The sequence below is a fragment of the Pelecanus crispus genome, chromosome 8, assembly GCF_030463565.1.
Source record: "Pelecanus crispus isolate bPelCri1 chromosome 8, bPelCri1.pri, whole genome shotgun sequence".
In the NCBI taxonomy this organism is placed as follows: Eukaryota; Metazoa; Chordata; class Aves; order Pelecaniformes; family Pelecanidae; genus Pelecanus; species Pelecanus crispus.
Genome location: NC_134650.1, coordinates 25,411,433 through 25,429,059, shown reverse-complemented (window position 1 = coordinate 25,429,059; position 17,627 = coordinate 25,411,433). Strand labels below are relative to the sequence as shown.

At 46.6% G+C, this 17,627-nt stretch overlaps 3 protein-coding genes across 5 annotated transcripts in view; 1 reads left to right on the top strand and 2 right to left on the bottom strand.

The window, feature by feature from the left end:
* RSPRY1 (ring finger and SPRY domain containing 1) overlaps positions 1–17,627 on the bottom strand; it is a 281,438-nt gene that overhangs the window by 224,405 nt on the left and 39,406 nt on the right. The window lies entirely within an intron of this gene.
* On the top strand, positions 1,420–4,923 carry PLLP (plasmolipin). The gene is made up of 4 exons (XM_075715776.1): positions 1,420–1,542; positions 4,002–4,175; positions 4,611–4,730; positions 4,810–4,923. Exons 1-4 carry the CDS (start codon positions 1,420–1,422, stop codon positions 4,921–4,923), a joined length of 531 nt encoding a protein of 176 aa, XP_075571891.1.
* On the bottom strand, positions 7,535–16,679 carry ARL2BP (ARF like GTPase 2 binding protein). The gene is made up of 7 exons (XM_075715588.1): positions 16,648–16,679; positions 15,650–15,770; positions 13,349–13,410; positions 11,255–11,361; positions 10,731–10,816; positions 8,935–9,031; positions 7,535–7,765 (listed from the first exon to the last, which is right to left on the bottom strand). Exons 2-7 carry the CDS (start codon positions 15,688–15,690, stop codon positions 7,685–7,687), a joined length of 474 nt encoding a protein of 157 aa, XP_075571703.1. The 5' UTR covers positions 15,691–15,770; positions 16,648–16,679; the 3' UTR covers positions 7,535–7,684.

Here is a 17,627-nt window from a genome sequence, read left to right as displayed (position 1 = left end):
ATATCATGGAGAGTGTGGCTTGGCAAGTCCTCAGGACCCTGGAATGCATCTCATCAGGTCCCAGAGACTTGTGTACATTCAGGTTCCTCAGGTGGTCTCAAACCTGATCTTCCCCTACAGTGGGAGGGGCTTTACCCCCCCCATCCCCCGTCCCCTATCCCCAACTTGTGGTCCATCAGCTCAGGAGGGGTGAGGAGAGAGGTGAAGACCGAGGCAAAGAAGTTGCTCAGTACCTCAGCTTTCTCCTCATCTGTTGATACTAGGTTGCCATTCTTGTTTATCGGGGAGGTACGCTTTCTTTAACCTTCCTTTTCCAGTTGACATACCCGTAGAAGCCCTTCTTCTTATTCTTTACATCCCTTGCCAAATTCAGCTCCAGCTGTGCCTTGGCCTTCCTGACCCCATCCCTACACAACCGGGTAGCTTCCCTGTACTCTTCCCAGGACACCTGTCCCTGCTTCCACTGCCTGTGCAGTTCCCTCTTACTCTTTAGTTTGACCAGCAGGTCTCGACTCAGCCATGCTGGTCTCTTCCCTTCCTTGCCTGATTTTTTACACTTGGGGACTGAGAGCTCTTGCACTCTATGGAAGGTGTCCTTAAAGATCTGCCAGCTCTGTTCTGTTCCCCTGTCCATGAGGACCATTTCCCAGGGGTTCCTTCTGACTAACTCCTTGAAGAGCTGGAAGTTTACTTTCCTAAAATTTAGGGTCCTGACTATACTCCTTGCTTTAGTTGGAGGCCAGAAACCAGTGGTGTACCCCAGGGGGTAAATACCATGTCCAGTCCTGTTTAACATCTTCATTAATGATCTGGATGATGGGACAGGGTGCACCCTCAGCAGGTTTGCAGGTGACACCAAACTGGGAGGAGTGGCTGATACTCCAGAGGGTCCTGCTGCCATCCAGAGGGATCTGGACAGGCTGGAGAAATGGGCTGGCAGGAACCTCCTGAAACTCAGCAAGGAGATGTGCAAAGTCCTGCCCCTGCAGAGGAACAACCCCAGGCACTGGGACATACTGGGGACCACAAAAAGGCCCTGGGGTGCTGGTGGACACCAAGCTGAACATGAGCTGCAAAGAAGACTGGTGGTGTCCTGGGCTGCCTTAGGCAGAGCATTGCCAGGAAGTGTGTGTAGGTGGCCCTGCCACTGGTGGGGCCGCCCCTGGAGCGCTGGGTCCGGTGCTGGGCTTCCCAGTACAAGGGAGACGGGGACGTACTGGGGAGCCCAGCGCGGGGCGATGCAGGAGGGCCCGCAGCATCTCCCCGGGGAGGAGGGGCTCAGCCCAGCGCCCCCCCCAGCCCGTTGCGTGGCGATGGGGAGGACCCACCCGCAACGCCCGGGGGAGGCGGTGGGGCTCGCCCCGCGCTCCGCCCGGGGCGGGGCGGGAGGCGTCCCGGGGCCGTCCCGGGGCCCGCGGCATGGCGGGGCTGCCCGGCGCTGCGCGGACCCGGAGCGGCTCCCCGGGCTCCTCCGCCGCCCTGCCCGCCCTGGACGGCGCCTTCCTCTGCTCGCCGCTCGGGGGGCTGATGGGCGCCCAGGCCGTGAGTACCGGGGAGGGGGCACCGGGCGGGGCCTGGATGTGGGAGTGGCTGTCCGAGTGCATCACCTACTTCGAATGCTTTTCGTCATTGCCCTGGCTGGAAACAGGCAGGTTTCCCTTTGGCTGCCATCCCTAGCCTATCCTCGCTCTGTAACCCTAACTCAACTCCAACCCTGAGATCCTGCAGCCCCCCTCTCTCCTCCTTCCCTCTCTAAAGCCAGGGGAAAATTTGGCTGCTTGTCCTCATGCCCTTTGCCGGTTATAACTTGGCTCGACACCTGGCAGCTCCCAGCACTGCGCATGGGCCGATCCGCATGGGCATCTGTCTCCTGGGACGTCGGGTAGAATGTTGTGTGTGTGTGGGGCGTTAGCTGCATATGGGGCCACGCGTGACCTGTCCCGGTGTTTGCCCATGGTGCTGCCCCACTGCAGGCAGGAGCCTGTTTGCTTGTGCCCTCTCATTGTGGGGTGTGGCAGTGGGACACACCCTGCACAGCTGCTGTGAAACACCTGGTGTAGACCTGGCTCCCTGCTCCAGATTTCGATTCCTGGGCATGGCTGAGCTGGTTGTGACATGGGAACAAATGCTCAGAGAAGAGCTAGGGAAGGATGCTGCCAGGTGATGTCTTGCAGGAGCAGCAGAAAGGAACCAAGAGCAGGAGAAGGGACCCTTCAACCCCATGCCCGGTCCCACCTCTCCAGCCCATCAGTGCCCCTGCTTGGACTGTACCATTGCCTTTGGCAGACAGTGTTAAACACTGGCACAGCTCCCATCCACTGAGACCTGCTGCTCCCCACAACCTCTCTCCTAAGGGCTCCTGCTTTTTTTCGCCCAGCAGCCAGAGCAGGGCAGCTTGCACATGCCACATCCTGCTCCTGGAGCATACCAGGCTTTTTCCTTTACATATTTCTGCCCAATGCATATTTTGTGATCACGAGTGTTAGAAATGGATGTGACAGACAAGGAGGCATTGTCAGGGCAGCTGAGCACCAGGGCGTTGTACTCCACCAGGACAAAGGCTGTTGTGTTTCTTCTGTGACAATAAGCAATGAGGGTTTATGCAGGGGCAGAGTGGCTTTTCAAACAGCTCTTCTCCTCCCCACTGGCAAGAGATGACTCCGTGGTTCCCTTGCCAAAGGGGAGGTGAAGTGCAGGAGCTGGGTGGTGCTGGCAGCTTCACCAGCTCTGCCCAAAGAGATCCCAACCCCAGCTAGGAAACAGAAGATGCTGCGGTTGCATTTGGGGCATGTTCTCACCCCAGACTCGCCATGGGGCTGTACTGTGGGGATCTCCCTGGGATGTTTGGTCATGCTGGGAAACATGGAGGGTGCAGGGCTGGAGCCTTCTTGCTCCCTGGGAAGTGGGTTCGAAACTCCCTGCTTTGCTCTGTTCCAGCTGGTAGGCGAAGAATGGTGAAGCAGAACCCACCAGCACCCAGCTGGCTCTATGTCCCAGTGCACAGGCTGCGCTTGAGGCTGCAGAACAAACAGGGCAAGCCACAGAAAGCGCCATTTGCTTTGCAGCAGCCTTTCTTTTCCAGGCTGCATCACTAGGTGCTGGTGTCCCATCTTCTGCTTGCTCCATCATGGGTTAAGGGCCTTCAAAATAAAAAAATACCTGCAAACTTGCTGCCACAGCTGCTCCAGGGAGTTCCCAGGGGAGTGGATGCTGGAGAAGGCAGCTGCTCCCTGGCTGCATCGCTGCAGGTGAAACAAGACAGCATCTCCTTCAGAGTCCAAAGACCGGGGGTGGACACAGCACAGGGAAGGGAAAGAAAATAAGAATAAATGAAACAGCACCCTGGGCTGGGCTTTTCCATCCCTGCCTGCCAGGGAGCCAAGGGCAGAGGCCTGCTCCCTGTTGCCGCCTCTGCCCTGCAGGCTGCCGGGGGCTGCAGGGAGGAGAGAAAACAGCTCTGCCCTGGCTCTGCTTATTTCTCCTTGAGCAGACCCAGAAACAGACTCACCTGTTTTTTTGTGGATCACTCTTCAGACACATGATGCTGCAATTGTTCACCTGTTTAACAGTGAAAGGTGAACCCTAGAAGCTATATATACAGGAGGTATAAACCAGACCAGACCTAACAGTGGAGAGCAGCTTGCTTTTTTTTTAAAAAATGATGCTGCACCTGGAGGATGTCATCCAGGAGCCCCCATGTCCAGCTGTCATCCAGCCCATGAGATGTCCCTAACACTAAGCCAGTGCCTGCAGTTATTGGCACTGGGCATGAGGGCTTCTTGGTTGAGAAGGGACCTTTGGTGGCAAGGATACCCAGGTTTCACCCATCCTGACCTGCCCTGCCTTGCAGGGCATCCCTGTACTGCTTCCTGGGGCAACAGTACTGGGGATGAGCCCATCCCTGAGCAATGAGGGTCTGGTAAGCCCAGGTTCGTGGGCAATGCTCTGCTTTCCACCTGTAGGAACCACCACCGGAACACGTTCACCATTTCACCTTGCAGGTGCTCGGCTTACTGGTGTGGGCTCTCATCGCTGACACAACATACCACCTCCATGCAGCGTACGGCTGGGTCATGTTCGTGTCCATCTCCTTCTGGATAGTAACAGTCCTTTTCTTCATGACTTACCTCCTGCAGCTTCAGCTGAAGTTCTATGTGATTCCTTGGCCCCTCGTGGTATGTACCTGAGAGAGAGCAAGGGGTGGGGTCCCAAGTGGGAAACATCCTTGGGAAATGCTCCAAGAGGACCTGGGCTTTTCTGGGCTGATGGAACAAAGTCCCTTGCACTTTGCACAATGACATTGTTTCATTCTGCCCCTCAATTGCTTAGAAAATTTTCGAAACATGGAGCCCTGTATCAATCCAGAAAGTTACAGCCACTGCATCACTGCTGCAGTCGTGGTGTCAACCAGAAACCTCTCAGCACAACCTGGGGCACATTTAATGAGATGTTAACCTGAGATCTGTCCTCAGCGTGAGGGGCTGGACCCTTTTCCTCTGCTTCTCCTGGGGAAGAGGGGGGAATGCAAAACTGAGCCTTTTGCTCATCCCTCATCCCAGCACACACGAGTCTGAGCCCAGACCTCATGACATGCTCTTTGCCTTCCACAGCTGATGATCTTCAATGCTGTGGCAACTGTCCTGTACATCACTGCCTTCGTAACATGTGCGGCCGCTGTCCAGCCTACATCGTGGCGGCAGTGGGATTACAACCGGAGAGCCGCAGCATCTGTAAGTAGCGGCAGGCAGGCGAGGGCCGTAGGGCTAGGGTGGCTGCCGTGCTCACACATGGGGTGTGCTCCTCTTCCAGTTCTTTGCCTGCCTCACAATGATCACCTACGGGGCAAGCACCTTCTTCAGCTTCCGTGCCTGGAAAGGACTCGGCAGCAATGCAGCCACCAGCCAAGTGACTGACCATGCGTAAGGAGTGGACAGCGAAGCCCAACCCTCGGCCATCCTGGGTCAGCACATGCCGGGTTCGGTGGCTTGGAGCCTCACGTGCCACCAGGTCTTGTTCTTGGACCAGTCTGTGCTGGCAGGGATGGTTGGTACCAGGTCACGTAGATGCTGCTCAGTGGTCTCCGATGATGCTTCCAGCTGATGTGCCCACAGCACAAATCCACCAGCGCCGTCACCACAGCCTCGCCAGGAGGACATGGACTTGCTGGGGGCTGAAGCTCCTGCTTGTCCTTGGGGTTCATCCAGATCCTCGCTGGAGCAGCTCCGCTGAGGGGGCTCAGCCAATTCAGCACACTCCAATACTAAAATTCACTAAACCAAGCCCAGGCTCCTGTCTCTGGTCACTCACACCAGTGTAAGTAACTGCAATTAACATGATACATAAATGGTGGCAGAGGTGGAAGATGAAAGCTAAGCAAAGGAAGCAGTCAAAACTGTTGTATTGATTCCTAACAATTTGAAGCACAAATTTTATGCTTTAAATAAAAATCTTCCTAAATACATCAGTGGAGTCTGTCAAGAAAATGTTTGTCTTGCCAGAAGGCGCACATACAGCATGGCATGGAGTGGACAGCAGAGATATCACTGGCAGAGGCGACTGCCTCTTCCCAGTGCATATGGGCATTACAGCCTGGCCCCAAGGGAGGAGGTACAAAGTCCATAGGGTTCATCTTGCTTTGCTTTACATACATGCACACACACACGTACACATGCACACACACAGAGTGTGCATTCAATACTGCAAGAACACAGAAGAGTTGCCAAGGCTTTGATGTGCTCCCTCCTGCAGACTCGGCACTGTACACACCACAGAGTTAATAGGACCACCTATTAACGGGAAAGTCAATTTTGCACATTAGCTACAGGTGGTCTTCAAAAATTAAAACTAAGCCTGCAAATGCTCTGGGAACACACCAGGGTCAGTGCCTCAGGAGAATACAGAACCACGCTTCTCCCCTACACTGCAGATGACAAATTCACCTTTTATTTCTTGGGCACACGGGTTGGTGTTCATCAGAACTAGGTGTGATGCCCTGCCCGACACAACTTTTCCTTTCACATCCTCCTTGTACAAGCTATTAAAAATAGATTAAATGGGTTCAATTTATTTCCAGATATTTCTACACAAGAAAGCTGGTGCACAGTGAGCTATGCTGCAAAATTTACCACATGCTCTGCACGGGAAAAGTTTTAACAACTTGTCTACAGAGGCTTAGGAACTTTTAACTGCATTAATGGAAGGTGTGAATTGAAAAGGACTGGACAAACTGCGTCAGTCCTTGGCAGATCTGCCTTTATTTGGTTTTCAGTGAGCTAAATGAAGGGCAAAGTTTCCACAACTATGAATATATATATATAAATAAGTAACAGTAAGAAAATCAGCCTCTTCATGCATTATGACAATGTTAAAACTCTTAAAATGTGGTCAGACTTGCACACAGATAGTCCATTATATAGAGAAATCTAATCTCTTTAAAAAGCCCCGCTGCCTGATGGGAAATGCACCAGTGTCCCATCGCTGAAGGGCATCTCCCCTGCTGCATCAACCTGCTGTGGGACAGAGGGGAGGGCTCTGCTCACCATCCTGTGTTTCTATCTACTCTTAGACTTTTAAAGACATACTCACATTGCCTGAGCATGTCATTAAGTGGCAGATTAACGTGTCTTAACAGCGTAAGAACAGTGTCCCTGTAGCTCCAAATGCAGTATAATTCCAACAGAGATGTGCCCGGGGTTTTGTGACAGGCTTATGGCTACAGCTCTACCAGCAAGCCACTCATCTATTTTTCAACAGATGCTGAAAAATGCATTGCTGCACTAATGTTGCTAACAGTTTAATAGCAAAACCACGCCTTTTAATCAGCATGCTATTTAGAGCAGTAAATGACATGGTGGTAAACACGTCTGTGCCCAACCTACCGTCAAGCTTATATTACTAGAACTAAAGCAGCTGTACCTCTGCTGACAAGACAGTAAGAAATTGCATACGCAGGCCAGATTTCAGTTTATCATGGTTATTTTTCCCAGTGTAGAATAGCTGGGGCCTGAACAAAAGTGGATCAGAGAACTTTGCACATTAAGGGTGAGACTTCTAAAAGCCAGAGCAGACAGATTTACACACTAACATATCAACTGTCAGAGCTGAGAGACATTCTTATGCTAGAACATCTACATATTAAAACATACTCTTCCATTAGAAAGCTGTAGTACTTAAGATCATATTGTATTAAAGTATGTTAAAAAAAACCCAAAACAACAAAACATTGATGGGGAAGAGCTCCGAAGTTACGTATTCCCACCTGTCCTTCCAAGAGGTGGAGGGACATGCTCTTTTTACACTGCTGTCTTGATTCTGACAAGTTCTACATTTTGGGGAGATGGTTAAGATGCCAACCCAAATAACACGTGCACAGGCCTATTTATTGTCCTTTCAGTGTGCTGGGCTTCTCAGCATGCATAATGGTTAGGCTGGTGTACAAATACTGTGTGTTTATTAAAAACAATTATGCTGGTAGAGGTGAAATTGTTGTCTTCTGTGGTCACTGAATACCAACCAGAATTCACAAACAGATGTTTCTAGGATCAGGCCTCTGAAGGTGTGGTCTGGAGGGTGAATGAGTTTTCATCATATAAAAGCACCCCGATTCTCATGACCTTTAGTGTTTTAATGTCCAAACGAAGGCAGCAGCAGTCATCTGCAGAAGGAAAGTATTGCATAAACTGTTCTAGGAGGAGGATATTGATGATTTGTTTAACGAAGTCACTACTAACCCACTGCTTAAATCCAGACTTCGACCTTCTTTTTCCTAGAAATATGGAAGAAAAAAATTCATGACTCAATGCTGTTTTGGAATAAACAGTTCAAAAAATGAAATGGGCAATACATATTCTGTTTATTGCATCAAATCAACATAAAATTACATGTTACCTATATATCTATGATTGAAAGTGAACCCAAACATCAAGAAGAGATTGTGCAGGAATCCCTGGATTAAGGTTGCTGTTGTCCTACCAGCCATACGTCCATGTAAGAGCACAGTTGTGCTTACATCTGGTCAAAACCAGCCAGCCAGCAGGCTCACCCAGTGCTCAAGGCTCAACTAGTGAAATCTAGCTTCTGTGGTTTGCTTCTCAGGTGTCCCCAAAAGTGCAAACTCCAACTGAAACTATTCCTGCTGCTGAGACATGGACTGTCTCTTTCTCCTCAACCTGCCCCCATTTTCACAAAACTTAAAGGGGTTGGGTGAGGCAGCAGAGGACGTAACTCTGACAACTTTGACTCTTTTGCTCCTTTGTCAAATGTGACTGGACAGACACTGGGGAGCGCTTACATGTATTTCATTTCCCTAGGAAAAAGCTCATTCAAAAACCTTAATACTTCTGTTTGTTTCTCCAGCCTGGACAGAGAGGAGGAGAAATACAAATGGAATAAGCTTAAAAAACTAATTTTGAAATGGCTGGGGAAAAAAAAAAAAAACCCAAACCAAAACATTAAAAAGCCATATCATAGAATCACAGAACGGTCAAGGTGGGAAGGGACCTCTGGAGGTCATCTGGTCCAAACCCGCTGCTCCAGCAGGACCACGTCCAGACACCTTCTGAATAACTCCATGGATAGAGACTCCGCAACCTCCCTGGGCAACCTGTGCCAATGCTCGGTCACCCACACGGTAAAAAGTGCTCCCTTATGCTCCGTTGGAAATCAATGTTCAAAGATGCAGAAAATGTGTGTTTCTGAAGAACTGCTCCACATACCAGCTTCATTCATGTTTTCTAGAAATTATTAAATGTGCATTTTGATTTTAAATAGCCACTCAGTGAAGTTATTTTCCTTTTGACCCTGTACATTGTCAACATACAGTTGAATAAACACTGCTGCCTTCCTGTAATAACACTACCTTTGGCACTCTCAGGCAGAGCTACACAAAAACAATAGCCATTATGCTAATGAAAATAAACAATGTGACATACTTACAGCTCTGTAATCCAAGAACATTTCTTTGAAAGCCAGAAAGTCAGTAAACGTGAGAAGCATATCAAATATATCACCTGCCATTTCATCTTTGTGCTGTCTATAGAGAGACAAAATCGGGGAATTAGAAAACTGTGTGGGAAATAAACTCTTATTTTAAAATGGTATGAGATCAAAAGGATACTAGGACAAATAGAACAGTATCAAAATTTAAACAAGAACATTATTATGGGTCTTCGGTAAAGCATCAGTCCTTGAAAATCAGACAAAGAAACTGATCTGTAAGTCAACAGAAGTAACACTCAACTACCATTTATCTATTTATTTATCTTGAGCACTGAAACAGCTAGACAGTCCCTTGGAAGGTGAGAAAGGTTGGGGAGAGGCACAGAATGCTCATACATATCCCTTAAGAATGAGGGACTGTACTGGCAATACTTGGTAGAGGACTTTTGATGAAAACATTTTGGAAGAAAGACCCTGTGCTCCCATATCGGCATATTTCAACAAGACTCTTAACAGTCAATGGTTGGGTTAGTTTTGGGTTTGGGGTTTTTTTTTAATTATTTAATTCTTATCAGAAGGAGCTTTACCTTAAACAGTCTATATTTTAAGCATATTACATGTATTCACAGTAACTTCCCAATGTTTTATTTTAAAAAATTTAAAAAATAAATAGATTAAAATATTGTAAGATATTCAGTTCTCAATGAGTCTTGATTTTCTTATTCAAGGGGAAAAACAGTGATCTTTCAAAAGTGACCTCTTCATAAAGTTGGTTAAGCTAAAGTGACCAAATGCAAAAGCTTAAGACAAATCAAACTTTTCTCTGAATGCTTTCTGCAAAAATTACAATAAAGACATCACATGACTGTTGAAAGACTACCAGGCTATTTAAGTGTCCAACACAGAGCCTGAAAGAGATAGATGAGACTCAACCTTTTAAGGGTCTGGCTTCAAAGAGACAACAATGGAGAAAACCGTACAGTGTTTTCACTCATTGTGATTTCTCTTCCTACTCCTTAAACCCTGTCCTGGTTTTGGCTGGGATAGAGTTAATCTTCCTCCTAGTAGCTGGCATAGTGCTGTGTTTTGGATTTAGCACTAGAATAATGCTGGTAATGTTGATGTTTTAGTTGTTGCTAGGTAGTGCTTACACTAGTCAAGGACTTTTCAGCTTCCCATGCTCTGCCAGGTGCGCAAGAAACTGGGAGGGGGCACAGCCAGGACAGCTGACCCAAACTGGCCAAAGGGCTATTCCATACCATATGATGTCAGGCTCAGTATATAAACTGGGGGGGGGGGGGGGGTGGCCGGGGGCAGCGAGCGCTGCTCAGGAACTGGCTGGGCATCAGTCAGCGGGTGGTGAGCAATTGCATTGTGCATCACTTGCTTTGTATATTCCTTTATCTATTATTATTTTCGCTTCCTTTGCTGTCCTGTTAAACTACCTTTATCTCAACCCACAGGTTTTACTTTTTTTTCCCCTGATTCTCTCCCCCATCCCACCAGAGGGGGAGGGTGAGCGAGTAGCTGCGTGGTGCTTAGTTGCTGACTGGAGTTGAACCACCACACCCCCCAATATATTTCAGCATAACAGTTCAGAAATTTGGAGTAGCACAACATGCTGAAGGCAAGGAAAGTGGTCATTCATTGCATACATGAACACTTTTTTTGTAATTACAGAGGAACCTCTTTATAAAGGGAGAACTGTCAAACCTAAGTTTTAATCTAGATAAAGAGAGTTAATTGAGAAGCACATAATCTGCCCCCCAACCAAAAGCAAAGCAGAGACTTACTGCAATGACATTGTGAAAGCAGCCATATTAAAACCAGGAATCTGATCAAGCAATTTTTCTTCGATGTATTTCTCTACTAGAGAGATCTGAAACAAACAAACCACCCCAACAACATCATAACAAATTTCAGGAGCAGATTTCAAAACAGTGCATCTTCCATACACTGACACTTTATTGACATTTTGTATTACCCTCACTGGGCACACAACTGCAGATTCCTTGCTGGGCAATGCTAGTTCAATTATTCACACCACTGGGTAAGGCACTGAGCTGAATGTTTTTGCTGGGAATACTGGTGAGGACAAAACATTTGTATAAGTTTTCAGGTGAAACAAAGAGAAAGGAACCTAGAGCTCCAGAAAACATCTTTCTTGCTCACAGATCATGAAAGAGACAGCATGCAGTATGTTGGCTCTGCTCCATGTAAACCCAGTATTTTATGAAGGGGGAATACAGGACCTGACACTGGCCTTAAAAAAAACAAAAAACCCAATACATGCAAAAATTAGGAGAAAGTGTCTTACATATTCATTAAAAATAGAAGTATAGATGAGCTTGTTTTCTTCCGAGTCATCAAACTCCTGGTAGTGCTTCTCCATAAAAGTCCTCTGTATTAACTGGAAATCATCATCTGGGCCACAACAAAAATGCATCATACAGTTACGAGTTTAGTCATTCTTTTTGTAACACAAAACCCACATTCACTAGTCCTCTGCTTCCCTGTTGTAACCATGGAGCTCTGCACACGTGCAGAGTCAGTCACACCAGTACCGTAGCTGCTGCTGAGCCACCATTTCTGACCCATCTGTGAGAAGACAGAGGCTGCTGGAGGAGGGCAGTGTTACTTCAGCCAAGGGAGCAGAATCAACAGAGCAGCAGCACATCAGTCTGCATTTTGACAGCAGCTGTGTATTCAGAATGGAATAGGATGAACACATCCACCTAGCAGGTTTACAATTACTTCTTATAAGTTTCATTTACACTTAGTATTAGCAAAAAAGTCCTCCTGCTTTACGCTTTATTAATAAGGTTATTTATGCTGAACTCATTTTTGTTCAGGCTCTCAAGTCAGCAGAAGTGATTACCTTTTCCCTATAAAAATTCAAAATAATTGTTTTTCCTTGAATTCAAAGATGTTAGTGAAACTCCCAGGTTTGACTTCAGCTGCTGAGGAATTTTTTTCCAGTTGTGGTAGAAAACAAAAATAAAAATGAACATGGCAGGTCAGGTATGAATATAAAGTTTACTTATACATAGTGTTAAAATACATTGGTCCCAGCTTTCTAAACCCTAACTTATTCAAAATTAGTTTAGTTAGCATTTCTGCAGATTCAACTACATCACCAGGCAAACTGAGGCTGCAGAATCTACATCTCTCTGGGAAGGGTGTGGTCAAAAAGATTATATGCTATTGTTATGAAGCAGCTGATGGCTGATTAGCATGAATTCTGTCTTGGCACCTTGCAAACTACTTCCTTGCACACACTGACTTCTCAGTTAAAATTATGGTCCTGAGAATTTAGCACCTTTTATTGCCTAAGCTCACAGAATAAGATTAGCACCATTTAACATTCCTGCTATGAACAGGTCCTGCCACATTGCAACTGTATGTACATATGCAAGTCACATGCAACAAAATCAACTCAGAAGGTAGCCTCAAAAAGTAAAAAGTGGCAAGACATGATGACACCCATCTCCAGCTATGCAATGCTGCTGCAGACAGAGGAAATAAACTGTTCTGTGTTCAGCAGAGACAGGACAAGGAACAACATACTTATATTACATACTTTATATTACAGATTATGATAGGCTGCCTGCAGTAGCAACAGCTAGGCACTACAGCAAATTGCCTGGACAAACTATGGTAGCTTCTAAGAATATCCTGACAAACACTTGAGCAAAAGTTCTCTACAACTGCCTGAAAGGAGGTTGCAGCGAGGTAGGCGTTGGTCTCTTCTCCCAAGTAACAAGTGATAGGATGAGAGGACATGGCCTCAAGTTGGGACAGGGGAGGTTTAGATTGGATATTAGGAAAAATTTCTTCACAGAAAGGGTAGTCAAGCACTGGAACAAGCTGCCCAGGAAAGTGGTTGAGTCATCATCCCTGGAAGTATTTAAAAAACGTGTAGATGTGGCACTTAGGGATATGGTTTAGTGGTGGACTTAGTAGTGTTAGATTAACGGTTGCACTCAATGATCTTAAAGGTGTTTTCCAACCTAAACAATTACATGATTCTAAGTTACACAGAGCTGGGGAAGGGAAGGCTACCTCTCACAGTCTCTTCCATCCCCTTTATAAAAGGGTACGAACATTCCAGAAAGCTTTGATTTCTACGTGAGATTTACAAGTGTCTTTACTGTTTGTTTATGAAGGAGTGTACCGCAGTGGTGCAGAGAATCATTTTCAAGACTTGTAAGCACACTGTTGTGCAAATAGCACACAAAAGACTTTTGTATATACACTGCACTACCAGGTTAGGGGGGCACAGGAACAAAGGAAGGAAAGCTTCCATGAAGCATGCAGGGGCTACTTTGGCTCTGTATATCTGCTAACAGAAGAGCAGCTTACAATATGTTTAGCACTCGTCTTGTTGTCTATAACTACTTGCAGAGCTTACCCATTATAATATCCTCCAGATAGCCAACAACTGCATCGAACTCTGCATCAGAAGGGGAGGAGCTGAAAGCAAAGAAAGATGGTACTGCATAAATACATATTTCAACCACAGCAGAAATAAAAGTTAAAATTAAAAAGTGTTAACAAAAGCCCAAGCACAAATAAGCCCACTAATTAAAAGATAAGCAAATAATTTCCTAGTTTCAACCTACAAAATAATCCACAACACTGATAAGACTGCTTCATGGGGATTCTCAACAGGCCTCTACTGTATTTCCCCCCCAGTAAGGTGCCTAACTGGAGAAAAAAAAAAAAAAGAAAAAAAAAAAAAAAAAAAAGGGTTGTTTTATTGTTATTACTGTCAAGGTAATTCCAGTCCTGGTGCAGAAGGAAGTAAAGAGCGTAATTAGAAAATTAAGCATTTTCCAACCCACAAATCCCAGCTGCTACCACAAGCTTTCCTTCTGCTCTTGTCCCTGTGTGATCACAGAACTGTAGACACTCTAGAGAATATTTTGAAATACTTGATCTTGTGGAATCACTTAAACTCAATGTATACACAATATTATATAAGTGAAAAAAACTAAATATTTTTCTTATGCAAGAAACATCCCTGCACACTACAAATAAATGGCATAACCTCCTGAGGTCATTTGATCATGAGCAAATATTAAACACCATTATGGATCTGAAGTCATCCAGGGAAGAAGACTTTGGTACCAGCATTTCAGGACTCTGGATCCCTCTGCTAAATCTATTATTGTGCAGCTTGTTCAGACACATTAGATAATCCACAGGATCTCCTTGGTCTTGGCATTCAGAGCTTATCTTTAGCGGGGGATGAACTCTTCCTATATTCTCCAGGAGATGAAAGACAGGTTTTTCTCACACGAGGGAAACAGTCTCATAGACATTAAATTTTAATATAAATGGTGCTTTTGCTGATCAAAGCTAACTTTTTTTTTAAAGACAGATGTCCTATTTGTCTTTCAAATTTCTATTTAGTAAACAGAGCAGAATACTCTTTCAGACTAATTTAAAAAAAAAAACTCATTAAATTCTTTTGCTGCTGAATAATAGTCCAGTGAAATTAATCCAACAACAGTTTAACTGACAGTTTAACTATCATGAGCCATAGGGCTCATTCTGACCAGGAAAAATGAAAAGATATTTGATTTAAAAAGGCGTCTGATCACAAGCGATGTTCTAGCAACATTTCTAATCTGTTAAGCCTTGGGAGATGAGCAAAGCCAAGCCAAGGGACTGAAAAGCATGCTCTTCCACCAGAGGGCAGGACAGCACCAGGAGAGGAGCTGGCACAGAACAGTCAAAGCATTACATACCCTGAGCATCACACTTAGGACTTCAGGCAATAGGGGTCATCGCTTTTCATTTACATGCAAGGACAGGAGACTTTGCTATGGATAATTTCTACTCTTTTTCCCCTCCAAAACAGTGCTACTACTAGTTTTATAGCTTATTCTAACAGCAACAGAAAATTTAAAAGTATTAATTTAAACACCAGTCTAGGCTTACGAGACAAATCATGGAATTTTAACTGTTCCAAAATAGCAGTGATTCCATCTGTCTATATAACACACCTGCATCCGCACACCTGAAGAAACATGCGCTCACAAATCTTGTGGTTTAAGCCTTTGTCACCTCCTCACGTCTAGTCTAGGCCAGCACAACCTGTGCTGCTGAAGAAACCCGGGCACATGGCCATTTGTGATAGTCTGTAGACTGAAAGAACTAAATCGATGTACTAGAGTAACAGAGGCACAGGCACACATCCCATTCTGCCACAAGCTTTACAAGAAGAGTATGCCAGACAAATGTGGGGCGAAGCAGGGTCTTAGCATCTACCAGTGTAAAATTTGGTTGAGACTATGTTTAAAAGGCCTCACATGTCTAGAAAGAGCACATTCAAACACAGAGGAAGTCTCTTCTTCGAACCCGTGATATAAGACAACATATGCTCTTGAAAAGGAGAGAGAAATTTTGAATTTAAAATGAACACAAAACCCCCAGTTTTCAGCCTTACAGTGTTTATTTTGATCATTCAGCCAGGGCTATCTAGTGCTATGCTCATTGCAGTCATATTTAGTTTGACTTCATCTGAACTCTGAACTGATGTTATTCCCTCCCAGAGCTTTGCATTTTTCTGCAGCCTTATTATCCTAAGAGGCAGAATCTGCTAATCAGTGTAGTGTAAATTCATTTGTGTAATTATATTCCCATTAAGATATTTTAACTAGTAATTAGCTTATTGAAAATCTGACACAGAATGTAGCATACTCACATAGCTACACCAAAGTTTTCTTCATCAGAAGTCTCCATCATTACTGCATAACCAAACTGGAGGAGAGGCAATGTGCTATATTGCTGCTGTTAGTGGTTACTTCTTCTTTTTGGACTAAGTACTAAGGAATAACACGTGACTTGGCATTAATATAAATTTAATTGTTAAATTACCACACACTTCTCAGATCATAGGAGAACCTTTAATTTTTAGACACAGGAATTTCAAAATCATGTTCTTGAAAAGTTACTACTACTTCTTTTCCCTAATAACTCAAATTCTCTAGGAACTTTCTCCACCTACTCAGAGAAGAGGCTCGAAACTACTATCTTTCCTCCTGAAGCATCTATCACTATTATAAAGACAAAAGAAAATGAAGCCATGTAAGATGAAGATGTCACCCCAGTCCAGTGTGTCCCAGAGAGCTCACAGCCCAGGTGTTGGATAGTGATCCCCTGTGCCAGGCCAGGGATTCCAGCCAGTGCTGGTCTGTGTCCTGGCCAAACCCTTGGCCTGTGGCTATGAGCAGTTACTGACTACACAGGACAGGACACATAGCAACCCAAGGCCACTGAGATGGGCCAGTGCAAGAGCTTCTGGGTGCGTGCTGGGGACTCCCTGCTCACGCTACGGTTGCTGGCCAACACCGGCCTTCAGAGCAGCCTGCTGAGGGTGGGCACCAGGTCTTTAGCATCGCCTCATGGCACAGGGGGAGGGATGAACCCCCGCCTCCCCGTTCTCAGTCCTAGCTCCTAGGGAGAGCGAAGCCCCCAGCCCTGTCCCTCCCCAGGGGGACCCAGGCACCCGGCCCGCATCACCTCCCCCTCCTCAAAGGGACCCAGGCGACCTGCTGCCATCATATTCCCTCTCCAAAAGGCACCCAGGTGACCCGCCCTTGTCAGTCCCCACTTCCCAAGGAACATGTGCGTCGGGCCCGTGTCACCTCCTCCCCGCTCCGGAAAGGTGCCCAGGGTCTCCCGGCCCTGCCCCGCACCTACCGCCGGTCACGGCAGCCAGCCGCGCCTCCCCATCGCACATCGCCCTTCCCTTCCGGCCCGGCCGTCTCCTGGGAAACGCTTCCTTCCGCCCCGCCCGCAGCCAATCGAAGAGCGGAGGCTGCTGCGGAGGGCCCGCCCACACCCAGAAGGCCTAATGGGAGAGCGCAGGCGGGGCCGGGCGGGAAGGCGGTGCCCGCCGCCATGGAGGGTCGTGAAGTTTGAGGGGGCGGATGGCACCGGCGTCCTAAGCTGAGTTTAGTGTTCAGGCATCAAAAGGCTGTCCTAGGAAAAAAATAAAAAGAAAACATAGATAACGTGCTTTGTTATGATGCACGCAGCCCGCCCCCCACCGTTATTAAAATGTGTTTTCCCTTCACAAAGCAGGGCCCTGGGGGCTAGAGGACAGCACTCTAAGCCAGAGCCTGAGGCACACAAGCCCACCTAACCCCGGGCATAATTTGTGTCACCCCGGCAGGTGGCTGTGCTCGAATGTTTCACCCAAGTGCAGACACCCACCTGGTGCTGGACTTGCCTTTCTGCCTCAGAGTCAACTTCTTGTTCAAGGGGCAGCTCCTGCTTCTGCAGTCTGCTTGTATCACCCTCCAGCATCAAAATGTTTGTAACCCCAGCTCTCAACAGCAATGAAGTAATTAACAACAAATAGCCTTCAAGACGTTTTTATTGTTGGAACGGACAACTTCACTACAATTCATTTCCCCTTCTCAGGGCCTATGGAGCCATTGTGTCCCCTCCCCGGCCTCAGAGCCTTTTGGGTGTGCAGGGACCAGTCATGGAGGATTGAGCTTTACAAAGATGTCCCCATCATGGATTTCAGCAGAAAGCCAGTCGAATTGTACAGTCTTTGTGAAATGAACAGGACAGTTCTCTGCAACACAGCTCCCTCCTCCTCTGGCACCGTTGGCTTCCTCTGCGCAACACCAGCTGCATGGAAGACAGTCTGGGGCAAAATTTTCCAAAGC

Excerpts from the sequence above, each read along its gene's own strand:
- ARL2BP (XM_075715588.1), bottom strand. The coding sequence starts at position 15,690 with ATGATGGAGACTTCTGATGAAGAAAACTTTGGTGTAGCTAT. Across the intron at positions 9,032-10,730 it reads GCTTTCACAATGTCATTGCA|ACAGCACAAAGATGAAATGG; the intron begins GTAAGTCTCTGC and ends GTCTCTCTATAG. Across the intron at positions 7,766-8,934 it reads TGTTCTTGGATTACAGAGCT|GAAAAAGAAGGTCGAAGTCT; the intron begins GTAAGTATGTCA and ends CCATATTTCTAG.
- PLLP (XM_075715776.1), top strand. The coding sequence starts at position 1,420 with ATGGCGGGGCTGCCCGGCGCTGCGCGGACCCGGAGCGGCTCCCCGGGC. Across the intron at positions 1,543-4,001 it reads GGCTGATGGGCGCCCAGGCC|GTGCTCGGCTTACTGGTGTG; the intron begins GTGAGTACCGGG and ends TTCACCTTGCAG. Across the intron at positions 4,731-4,809 it reads ACCGGAGAGCCGCAGCATCT|TTCTTTGCCTGCCTCACAAT; the intron begins GTAAGTAGCGGC and ends CTCCTCTTCCAG.